This window comes from Microcaecilia unicolor, chromosome 2, assembly GCF_901765095.1.
Source record: "Microcaecilia unicolor chromosome 2, aMicUni1.1, whole genome shotgun sequence".
Taxonomy (NCBI): domain Eukaryota; kingdom Metazoa; phylum Chordata; class Amphibia; order Gymnophiona; family Siphonopidae; genus Microcaecilia; species Microcaecilia unicolor.
In genome coordinates this window covers 482791853-482804654 of record NC_044032.1, presented here as the reverse complement: position 1 = coordinate 482804654, position 12802 = coordinate 482791853, and the positions used below count along the sequence as shown (strand labels likewise).

The following is a 12802-nucleotide window of genomic DNA, read 5'->3' as shown; positions in this document are numbered from 1 at the left end:
TCAAGCCCAAGCAAGCATTACTAACTTCATCTTTCAATCTGTTTCTTTTGTTGGTTTTGATATTATTTAACGCTGAGAATAAGGTTTCACAAAACTACGTAGAGGGAAAAATTGTGAGTAAAGCCATTGCTATATTTTTCAGGGTGCTAAAAGTGTCTGGTAATCGGATCCAGGCACTCCAAATTTCCTGGTAACTCAGATATTCTCTTAATAATTGCATCTTTATTCTGCATATCGTGAAATAGAACTGGTGCACATCTTACGAGAGTTTCTTTAATAAATTCTCCCTCACTGAGTGCTTTTCCATGCTGAGCAATGGAGTGAGCAATGCTCAAACTTGCAGATGTTAAATTTGTAGAACCTTTTACAAATTTAAGGATGGACTTAGATTGGCTCTTATAAAAGTGTAGCTGCCTGGAAATGTATTCCTTCCTTTCATCCTCACTTTTTTTCAAGAGCTGGGAATGATTAGTTTCAAAATGTCTATTTATATTCCACGTTCTGCTTACTACCGTTTCAGTACATAGAACGCAAAATGATCTGCCATTTTTTTCTATAATGCCATACATCTCGGTCCATGTCTCTTGAAAGGGTCGGCTACTGCTACTACCACTTCCTTTACTTAACCTTGGTTTTTTATTTTTTGGGTTCTCCATCAGGGGGGCAGTGACAGAAGATAGAATTATAGATAGCCTGTTAGCCCTGCAGGCAATTAGGGGTTAACTAGCCTAACTGACCACCTTATGTAAATTAAGATGGCTGCCGCTATTTCTAATGGCGGGAAACGGCACCCATAGCACATGCCCTCGCCTCTCCTAGCCTCCCCCTCACCTATCTCAGCAATGATGGTCAATTAGAAATCCACGACACCCCAGAACAGTAGATTGGATGATGGTTGCTGTGGTTATGTGGTAATGGCGATCACAGGGCCCCCAGAGATGCGTCCCCCACGGCATTCCGCTGCTCTCTGCTCCGCCGGCCGGAAGTGAGGTCAAAGATCCCCTAACGGCCGTGCAGGAGCCGGGGCAGAGGGAGCAGCAGGGAGGGAACAAGCGGAGGACTCGGAGGGAGCCAATAGGAGCGCACACGGCACCCCCCCAGCGGGTAAACATGCACCGGGGGGGGGGGAGTGATTTCGCCGGGGGGGGGAGGTCGCGCTGCACCTGGGGGGGGGACGCATCGGCGATCCGCCCCGGGGAACGCCGTTGCTTCTCTGTATGCGGCCACATGCGGCCGCGTGTCACCGAAAATGGCTAAGCGTGTCAGTACTGACACGCGTGTCATAGGTTCTACTTGTTAAAACTATCTAACCTGTGATTTGATTTTAGGAGACTGCCTTGATACAGCACTTTTTGCGAAACATGGATCTATGTCGGTTTAACCGAGTCTCCACTACGCATGCTGAAGATTAAAAGCTTTAAAAAAACTAAGTATTTTGTTAATAAGTCTTATGACAATTAATGAAAAAGATAAAAAAAAGAGAAAAAGTTTTGAAAAATATAACCTACCAACAGGATTGATGAGGATTATGTCACTACCTCCAAAATAAGCTTGGCTCATTTTAGCCATTATAGAGGTAGCTGCGCGGATCTGATGATCCAATTAAAGGGTACTGTTTAACCAGACCATTGAATATGATATTACTAAGGTGATTGTGAAGCTGAGTATTATGAGATAATTAACCTATCTACTCCCTTCATTAGTAAAAGTATATATATGCCTAGTGAATACGTAGACTGAGGATGAAGGCATCATGACATGATCCAGGAAAATTGGCACAAATACCTGTAATCACTAGGGAGGCAAAGCAGACCACCTGCATAGGGAATGGTATGATGTCCGATTTTGAAATGTAGGTTCACTGCCTGTAGGTGGGTCTGATGTGCACGCAGTCAATTACACCCAGTACCAATGAGAACCTGCCACCTCATTAGAATGCAGTCATGGTCTGCTGCCTCCTGCATGGGGAATATGTATTGGGTGTCCCTCCTCAGAAAACAGTCCAAGAACTGTGATATGTAGCATGATGCTACAGGCTGGTTGATGCTGGCAGCATCTACCAGAGGTGTTTGATATGTGTCAGTTGCCAGCAATGCTAGGGCCGTGGTTACCTTTACGTGCACTGGCAGTGCATGTCCCCCTCCACCCTACCCTAATGTGCTGGGCTCCAAACCTGCCTAGAGGTTCATGATGGTCTCCCTAATGAATAGAAGCATTATTAGAACAACTTTAAGTTCTAGCGGATTCTGTACAATTGTGCAATCTTACTCCCATTACTGGACTATTGTAATTCCTTATACTGTAGTATAAACAGTTGTGTTGGCTTCAAATTTTACAGAATATATCCAACTAGTTTGATTTTTGGTTTGGGCAAGTATAATGAGGTTAGTCCTCTTTTGACAGATTTACATTGGTTGAGACTAGAACCTTGGATCCATTTTAAAATAGCCTGTCTGATTTACACATATATTTATGGCATGAATTCAGCCATGGTATGTAATTTAAGTTTGTTTCTAGGTCTTGGAGATCATTTACAGCGTTCTAAAAACCTGACTATTGATATTCTCTCCATAAAAAACATAAGACTGAAGTCTATTTGGGAACATTCTTTCGCTTTTTAAGGTTCAAGGATATGGAATAAGTTACCAGTAATAGTGTAATCTATATCATGTTACAATCTTTTTTGTAAGTCTCTAAAAACCTATTTGTTTTCTTTGTAATTTGTTTCTACAGGATTATATTACAGACTGTAATTTGTATATTCTATGTTACTCTTTTGTGATCTGCTTTGAATCATGAGTTAAAAGCGGTATAAAATTTTCAGAATAAAACCTGTACCTGGCTGTACGCTGGTCATCAGTGAGGTCCATGAACCTTGGCCTGCACCTGCCCTCTCCTTCTCCTATCTAGCCCCCAGCTCTACTATGACAGCAGCCAGGCAGTGACACACTATCACAGATACACACCCAGGACAAACACTGACTGCAAAGGCATACACCCATTCAACAACACTAACAGACACACATCCAGGACAAACCACAGTAGCACCAGATACACACAGAATACAAACACACCTAGTTGCACACTGGGGTGGTATATCGGGTCAGGTAGACAAGGATAAATTATCACAATAGGGATAGAAATGGACAAGGAAGGGGGTGGGCAGGAGTGGGAGAGACAGATGGATAGTAATTTGTATATAGGGTAGGGTTTGAGCACACACTAAATCATAAGAGTCACAAGATAAACTGACCAGAACACCAATACAGTCTGGGTCTTAAAAGACAAAGGCATCCTGACCTGAGCCCTATTTATAGCTGGTGTAGATTTTGGAGTGGAAGATTTGCGTCATCATGCTCCATGCAATTTACTGAATATGATATTGGCGCCGAAATGGAGGACACACCTTGCGCAACCTATTCTCTACCCTAAACCTGGCTTTAACAGTACTGGGCAAACTTCTATGGTCTATGTCCCAGAAATGCCAAAGAAGGAACATGATCAAGTATTTTATATCACATTCATTGTTGATTTAATCATGAATTGATCAGTGTGGCTGTTTGGCAGACTGGATGGACCATTTATGTCTTTATCTGCCATCTTTTACTATGCTACTATGTAAACATGCCCTGTTTTCTGCGCAGAATATTGAGCATGATGAGAACGTTGCATGCCTGACCTAAGGATTTTCAGAATTTCACTTAGTGCGTTTCCTCATTTTTGCACATAAATCAGCAATCCACACTCAACTCAGGCACTTAACCTTTATAGGATTTGGGGGTAAATAAGTGAGGCTATCAAATAAGGAGATGAGACAAAATTATTCAAAGAACTTATAAAGTTCATAACTAGAATGAAGACAATAAGGAGCCCCCTTTTACTAAGCTGTGGTAAAGAGTGGACTTAGTGTGCCCTCACCCCAATCTTTCCTGCAAGCCAGTCATTTTTACTACAGCAATAAAACAGGCTATTTTCCATGATTTGAATTAATGACCATGTACTAATGCTGCCATTAGGGCATGGCCATTAAATAAAATTAGCACGTGAGCATTTACCGACATCTATTTTGCAGGCGGTAAGGGCTTATACACTAATCATGAGCTAATCAGTTAGTGTAAGGTAATGTAAATGCACAAACAGCGCAGAAGTGCCCTCTCTCTGTTCCCAAGCACACCCCTCCACTTAAAATGTTTTAAAAAAATGTTAGCGTGTGGTTTGTACGCGCAATTTGGGATCTTACTGTAGGACAGTGGCGTTCCTAGGGGGTAGCGGTGGGTGCGGTCCACTCCGGGTGCACGCCGCTGGGGGGGGTGCTGCGCGCACCTGTCCTCCATTGTTCCATGCTTCTTCTCTGCCCCGGTAACAGCTTACTTCTTGTTCTGGGGCAGAGAAGAAGCATGGAACAACGGAGGACAGTCGCGCGCGGCACCCGGCGGGGAGGGGGGTTCCTTCGCGGGGGTGTCCTTTCGCCAGGGGGGGGAGGTGCTGCACCCGGGGGGAGGGGCGCATCGGCGATCCACCCTGGGTGCCAGCCCCCCCCAGGAACGCCACTGCTGTAGGACACCTGTGTGTCTTGCGGTAAGCCCTTCTAAGTTGCGATAAACATGCACTAGCGCTTTCTGTAGCTTATTAAAAGAACCCCTAAGAAAATCTACTGTGTCAACATTTTACTTTTGAAAGGAAAGTATGATAAAGTAAGGAAAATGATTTGGAAATAGCTAAAAGGAGCAGCTGCAAAGGTTAGGAGTTTAAATAACACATGAGCATAGTTTAAAGTACCAGATGTATTTCACATATGAAAAAAAGCAGGAAGAAGGCCAAACAACAGCTGGTATGGTTAAAAGGTGAGGAGAAAGAGGTTATTAGAATTAAAAAAAATCTTTCAAAAAATGTAAAAAGGACCCAAATGAAGAAAAAAAGGATGAGGCATAAGAACTAGCAAGTTAGATGCAGGGCATTGATGGAGAAGGCTAAAAGATTTTGAAAAGAAGTTTGCTGTAGAGGCAAAAACTCAAAGCAAAAACTTTTTCAGGTACATTAGAAGAAAAAAAAACTGTGAGGGAATCAGTTGGACCATTAGATCAAGGAGTAAAAGGAGCACTCAGGGAAGATAAGACCATAGCGGAGAGGCTAATGGGGGGAGGGGGAGGTTACCATTAAGATGTATTTTACTGTTAACTCCAGTTATTATTAACTAGATTTCTCTGCATAAAGTAAGACCTGTGCTAAAACAGCACAACTTAGTGATAAAATAACCCATCTTAATGGAGACTCACATTAATAACTACACCCCTTGAAGTCACTTGAATAGAAGTTATATTTTAATATTTAAAAAAAAAAAAAAAGAAATATATATATATATATATATATATATATATATATATATATTTAAAGAGAGAATGAATTTTTTTTTACTTAGCTTCATCACTAGCTTACAAAAACTCTTCCAAAAATTGTTCTTTGTAACTAACAAATTTATAAATCCCACATTTCAATCAAGTACGTCTCCTAACTTCAAATCACTGTCCTTCCCATAAGTACTTTCTAACCCCAGCCATTAGTTTAACCCACACAAGTAATGCTTTTTCAGGGAAAAAAAAATCAACCCCAGGTTTAGTTAGCACTTCATTGGTCCCACAACCTCTAAAGATGGTAATTAGTACACCACAACTCTTACTGTTTTATGTTAATTTCAAGTCGCTGGAAAAATGCTCTGCAGTATTGGACTCATAAGTTTTCTCTGTCTCTTCTCTTCCTTTAATACTTTAAAGGGTGACAGGATACCATGTACCTCCCCAATTTTTATTCTGGTCACATCATTTGAGTCTTCTCCACATCTGCATTGCGCATACTCTACAGAGGATAGTTTGCCACACATTTTGTTAATGTAGGTATCCTTGGGATTAAAATCTTCTGAAAGCCTGCTGTATTCCACATTTTCCATGATTCCTCCCTGCTGTACTATTCATATCTCCATCTCTAACCTATTGTGACATGATCCCTATAATAGAGGCTGACTGAAATCCATCCTGCAAATGTGCTTATATTTGTTTTTATTTTGCATTACCTATTGACAGTTTGATTAAATATGAATTTTTACTGCAGTTCAGTTGGAAATCCATGTTCGGTCTATTCTTGTATACAGTTGTTCCTACCCATGCTGGTTCCAATGTCAAGATGGCTGCTGCAAGACCAGCAAGGCAGGCCATGGAGATGGCTGCCAGCAGGGAGTGGGTTTGAGAAGGGGGCTGTTGACTTCGGGGGTTGAGTTTGGGAGAGAGGCTGTTGCCAGCGAGTGGAGGCTTTTTGGTTCAGTGAGAGCTGTTCGGGGGTGGGGGCAGTTTCATTTTTTGGGTTGTTTCTGTCGAAACCAAGAAGCCAATTTCAGTCGCAGAATCATTTTCAGCAGAAATCAAAGATCCTGGTTTTGGTTAGGCTCTACTCTATAAATAGCATACATATGCTTAAAATTTTAACCTAATAGGAGGTAGGTGATCGAATTCTAGCCGACAGAGCTGAAAGGGAATGGGAATTCCCATGGGTAAGGGAAGTTCCACGGGGATGGAAGAAGTTGCCGTGGTGACTCCAGAATGAGGCTTGTAATGAACTGGGAGATGCATTTGGAGAACCAGAATGAGGCTTGTAATGTACAGAGAGAGGCATTTGGAGCACCAGAATGAGGCTTGTAATGTACAGAGAGAGGCATTTGGAGCACCAGAATGAGGCTTGGACTGCCCAGAGAAGCAGCTGGAAAACCAGACTGAGGCTTGGAACACTAATTGGTTGAATAGTGAATACCATCCAAACCACAGGAGGCTGTTGGGGTTGGGAGGAAACAGAGGGCTGCGAGCAAGTAAATAATAGCATTGACTCCTGCAGGTATGAGATAGGTGGGGATGGAATGGATCTTAGAGGGTATGGGTTAGATTCCATTGGGCATGGATGAAATCTCTGCTCCTGTGCAATTCTCTATTCTACACCCAAGAGAGAGCTGAATAGTAACAGAGAAGACCATGCCATATTATCTGTGCCTGCTAAAGCCTCATTACATCTGATATACTTCATTTATGTAAGTGCTAATGTCTTGCCACACAGGTTTAATGCACACAGTATACTATCGTGAATGCACTTAAAAGTCTTGGAATGCACATTGTGCATAGGTTCCTGAGTATTTTTTTTGTAAATTACAACTTAAAAGATAACTTTCACACAGTTGTCCTTTTCCTGATGTTCATATTGTATTCCATGTTGCTTTTTTTTAATTAAGTGCATAGTTGAACTGGTTTGCAAACTTTTCATGCTTCTTCTGGTCCATGCGGTTCATCGCACTCACCACTCGTTTCACAGCAGCTCTGCAAAGAAAGTAACAGAGGACAGAATAAACAGAGTGCAAGCTTATTCCACACACTCAGAGCAGTGAAGCTCAGATGTTTATGATTACGTTAGCAAATACAATGAGTGAGGTATGATTAATTAGTAATCAACCTTCCTGACACTACACTGATGAGGCGTAACAAATTTGTCATGTTAATCAAATTAGCTGCTGCACTATAAACAGTTTTGATCTAGCAAGGTTTTATTAACAGAAGTAAACAAATTAAAATCTCTCATTTTAATGGGTGTACACTCCACCTTCATTACACCACCACTTACAGCAGACATGCATCTTGAGTACAATTAGGGAAATTATATAGTTAAAAATGAGACAATACTGGCATTTATAAGCTGCATACAGAGCCTGGTTACCATTTCATTGCATCTAGGAATATTACAGATTGCGATGAAATCATCCACTAATCAGATGAAAGCATCTCCGTGCATGTTACTGTTGAGACAATTCAACACCGAAAGTTCGAATGTCAAAATTTTACAATGTTGTAAAAGAAAATAGTGACAAATGAGTTAGTTCATCACTTCAAAACAATATGCCAATCATGTTTTAGTTACAACAGCCCTACTGTATACTGTGTATGAGAGCCTAATGTGATGACCAATGGGAAAAAAAGATAACATGATGCAAACTGGACTACTATTTTAAACAATCAACAATGTTTCCCTTAAATACATAATTAAATGCTCCTGTCTTTAAGGTTATGTTTGATAAAACACAATGGGGGTTCAAGTCAAGTTTCAAATTTATTATTATTTACTATGCTACCATACGGACATGCCATCTAGGTGGTTTACAATACTAATTTAATAAAAAGAGTGGTGTAGGAGGGGACAAGTGAGGGGAATATACACACATAAAATTGACAGACAAGAATCTAAAGGAAAAGGGGGTAGAACTCCATTAGTTTGAGAAGAGAGAAGGGGAGGGGACAAAACACTAAGTGTGTTCTCATGTTTTCCAGGTTGAAGCGACAAGGAGCACAAAAGAAAATTAATTAAAGGCAAACAAAAAGTTTTAAGGTCTATTTTAAACTTTGACAGAGTTGTTTTAATCTCAGATGAGGAGGGAGCAAATTTCAGAGATATGTCCTTGCACGGAGAATATAGATGCTCTGGCATGTTTATGGACTAGTTCTTTATAGCTAGGTACTCTAAGTAAATTTTGAGAGAGTGACCTAAGGATGTGTGAGGGCTAGTACTGCATGAGGTGACAAGAAAGGTAGGTGGGTTCACCTGAAATTAGAGTTTTAAATACTATGAGAAATGATTTATAAATGAGCCTGTGAGTTAAGAGAAGCCAGTGGGCAGACTTTAGGAGGGGAGTAATATGATCCAATTTACCACTGTATTCTGAACTAATTGAAGTCTTTGTAGTTCTTTGATCCTAATACCTTTGTATAATACTCTTAGGACATTATACCCCCTCATTCTATAATCTTGCATGCACACTTTTGTGCTTAGCTCACAAACATGTGTGTGCAGGTTATAGAATAGTGCCAGTTACTCAAGTAACTTTATTGCTAAATTAGGCACTAATTGGCAGTAACTACCAATGATCAGTTATAATTGGAGTTAGTTAGTGCTTACTGGCGCCAATTTGTAGTTCTGTTCGTAACTGCACTTAGTCTAATTCTATAACCTTAGAGCGGAAATGACTTTAGCGTGTAACTGCAAGGGGACAGAGAAAGGGTGGGACTTGATATACTGCCTTTCTATGCTTAGTCAAAGCGGTTTACATATTATAAACAACTACTTATTTTGTACTTGGGGCAATGGAGGGTTTAGTGACGTGCCTGGAGTCACAAGAAGCTACAGTGGGGATTGAACCCAGTTCACCAGGATCAAAGCCCACTGTATTAAGCACTAGGCCTGTGGTTCCTCTGTCACAAGACTTGCAGATAATACCTTATGAAGAGAGGAAGGGAGGACTGAGCCTTTAGGACATTTCAGGCTCAAACTAGAAGTCTTGATACTACTCTCCTGGAGGAAAATATATCATCCAGTACAGTAGCAGGGGAGATTCCATAACTGTATCCTTTCTAGCAAGCCAGAGCCAGTCTCTGTCTTCTGTGAGAGTTGTAGGTATATCAAATTCCTGCACATAATAAATAAATAAACCAACCAACCAGTTCTGGAGGAACTAAATAAAAACAAACAGGAAAAGAAAGCTGCTTTGGTTCTCAAAAGTAGTAGCTGAAAAGGTATGGAAAAAGAGATTAGCCTTCATAAGCTACAAGAGATCACAGAAAGACGAAGACAGGCAACAATACCTGGAAAAACTAAGAGAAGCTGGTAAAGCAAATGGAAGAAAAAATAGCCAATAAGGTAAAATGGCGGATAGGGGGAAGTGCAAAAATGGTATTGTGAGTCTCAAGGGTGAAGGGAAGCAGTAATGTATGTAGAAGATAAGGACAAAGTGGATTATCTCCCTGTTCCTTGTTGCTATTTTAATACTAGATCAGTATGTAGTAAAACTCACCTTATTACAGACCTGATAGGAGATAACCAGGTAGGCTTTGCTTTTATAACTGAAACTTGGATAGTTAATAATGATCCCTGTATACTAATAGAACTTTGTCCTCCTGGTTATAAGGCACTTAGCTGCTCCAGACCAAATAAAAAGGGAGGTGGTACTGCAGTGGCGTACCAAGGGGGGGGGGGGGGGGCGGTGGGGGCAGTCCGCCCCGGGTGTCAGTGGGTGGGTGCTCCGTCGGCACTGCAGGCAGCCCGCGTCTCCTGCCTCCATCCTGCTGTGCCTTAAAGAAAAATCTGAAAAGCGGCATGGCAGGCATGATTCGTGTCTGCCCTGCCTGCTTGTAAAAGAAAGCGCCGGCAAACCTCCTAGTCGACGTCAATACGTCGCGTTGGGTCTAGTGAGGGAAGACCTGACGCAACGTTGCGACGTCGACGAGGAGATTTGCCGCTTTCTTTTACAAGCAGGCAGGGCAGACATGAAGCATGCCTGCCATGCCGCTTTTCAGATTTTTCTTTAAGGCACAGCAGGATGGAGGCAGGAGACGAGGGCTGTCGTCTCTCCACGAAGGTGGCAGGTGGGTCGAGTTGGGGGGGCTTAGATGGGAGAGGAGGACTGGGGAGGGGGTTTTCAAATGGGAGAAAGGAACTGGGGAGGGGGTTTTCAAATGGGAGAAGGGGACTGGGGAGGGGGGCCTCAGATTGGAGAAGGGGACTGGGGTGATTAGGGGGGTCTCAGATGGGAGAAGAGGGGAGAAGGGGGGTGTGGAGTCTCAGATGACAGAAGGGGACTGAGGTGAGGAGGGGGTCTCAGATGGGAGAAGAGGAGAGAAGGGGACGGGTGGGGAGAAGGGGGGGGGGGGAAGGGGCCATGCGAGAAAATGGGAGCCATGCCTGGGGCTGGTGGGAAAATGGGTCTGTGGCTGAAAAGGAGGCTAGTACTGGAACTGGGGGCTGAAAAGGGGCAGGGGCAGAAACTGGGGGGACTGGGGGCTGAAAAGGGGACAGGGAGAAGTGGCTGGGGCTGAAACTGTGGACTGGTGGGATAGTGGGGCTGAAAAGGGGGGGCAAGTGGGAGATGTGGGCTGGGGCTAGAACTAGGGGCAGGTGGGATAAGAGGGCTGGAACTGGGGGCTGAAAAAAGGGGCAGAGAGAGAGGGGACAGACGATTGATGGATGGATGGATGGATGGATGGGGGGGGGGGAGAGGGAGGGCAGACCCTGGATGGATGGGGGGAGAGGGGAGGGCAGACCCTGGATGGATGGAAGGGGGTGAGGGAGGGCAGACCCTGGATGGATGGGGGGGGGAGGGAGGGCAGACAGTGAATGGAAGGGGGACAGAGAGAGGGCAGACAGTGAATGGAAAGGGCAGGGAGAGAGGGCAGACATTGGATGGAGAGGACAGCAGAGAGGGCAGACACTGGATGGCAGAGAAAGAATGAAGACAGATGCTGGATGGAAGGAAGACAGTGAAAAGAAGGTGAGGAAAGCAGAAACCAGGTAGATGAAATCTTGTTTATGATCAGTTTTCTGAATTTCTTCTCTCAGTCAATATATTTTACTTCTTTGTTTTTAGTTGGGGATATAAATCTTCATTTAGAGGATAAAGCTGATCCAGAGGTTCTAAGCTTTATTTCTATCTTGGAATCAGTTGGTTTATCGCTTTTTTTCATCCTACCCACGGAAAAGGTCATAGTTTAGATTGTACAGCTTTTACTCAGGATTGTGCTGCTAATTTTTATATATCTGACATGAATTGGAATCCGGTTCCTTGGTCAGATCATTTTGTCACCGATTTTACATTCTCTCAAGAATTGTAATGGTCACTCCTGCTCTTATTTTTAAATTCACTAGGAAACGTATTGATGCTGACACTTTTTGGAATATAGCTTGCCTCAATTAGGTTTTGAATTTTCAATTCCATTGAACTCTTATAATAACCGGCAAAAAAGCACTTTCACAAACAAGGGATACTTTGACCCCGTTTGTTTACACTTTCTAACAATAATAGAACCAGGGGACACAAGATGAAATTAGAATGTGGTAGGTTTAAAATGAATCGGAGAAAGTTTTTCTTTACTCAGCGCTTAGTTAGACTCTGGAATTCATTGCCGGAGAAGGTAGTGACGGCAGCTGGCCTTGCTGAGTTAAAGGGGGTCTGGATAGATTTCTGAAGGAAAAGTCCATTGATTGTTATTAAATTTTGGGTTTTTGCCAGGTTCTTGGGGCCTGAATTGGCTGCTGTCGGAGACGGAGTGCTGGGCTTGATGGACCTTGGGTCTTTTCCCAGCATGGCGGTGCTTATGTTAGTCAATATAGTTGTTCTATCTTCCCATAAGGCTAAATGGTATACACAGGACCTTGCTAAATTAAAAACAAATTGTTACTAATTGGAACACTGATGGTGATGATCTCATGATGAAATGTCAAAATCAGAATGGAGAATGCCTATAAAAACATAGAAAACAGCAATTTGTAATGTGAGCAAGTGCAAAGTGATGCATGTGGGAAAGAGGAACCCAAAATATAGCTACATGATGATGCAAGGCTCCACACATTAGGAGTCACTGACCAGGAAAGGGATCTAGATGTCATCATTGATGATACGTTGAAACCCTCTGCTCAGTGTGCGGCGGCGGCGGCTAAGAAAGCAAATAGAATATTAGGTATTAGGAAAGGAAGGAAGACAAAACTGAGGATGTTATATGCCTTTGTATCGTTCCATGGTGTGACCGCAACTCGAATATTGTATACAATTCTGGTCACCACATCTCAAAAAAGATATAATGGAATTAGAAAATGTACAGTGAAGGGTGAGGAAAATGATAAAGGGGATGGGACAACTTCTCTATGAGGAAAGGCTAAGGTGACTAGGGCTCTTCAGCTTGGAGAATAGGCGACTGAGGGGAGATATGATAGAAATAATAAGTGGAGTAGA

General features: G+C 42.6%; 1 protein-coding gene across 1 annotated transcript in view; it reads right to left on the bottom strand.

Moving 5' to 3' along the window:
- Positions 1–5398: 5398 nt before the first annotated feature.
- UVSSA (UV stimulated scaffold protein A) overlaps positions 5399–12802 on the bottom strand; it is a 261433-nt gene continuing 254029 nt past the window's right edge. The window contains 1 exon segment of the mRNA XM_030191086.1: positions 5399–7352. Coding sequence (XP_030046946.1) covers positions 7259–7352 — 94 coding nt within the window. The 3' untranslated portion in view covers positions 5399–7258.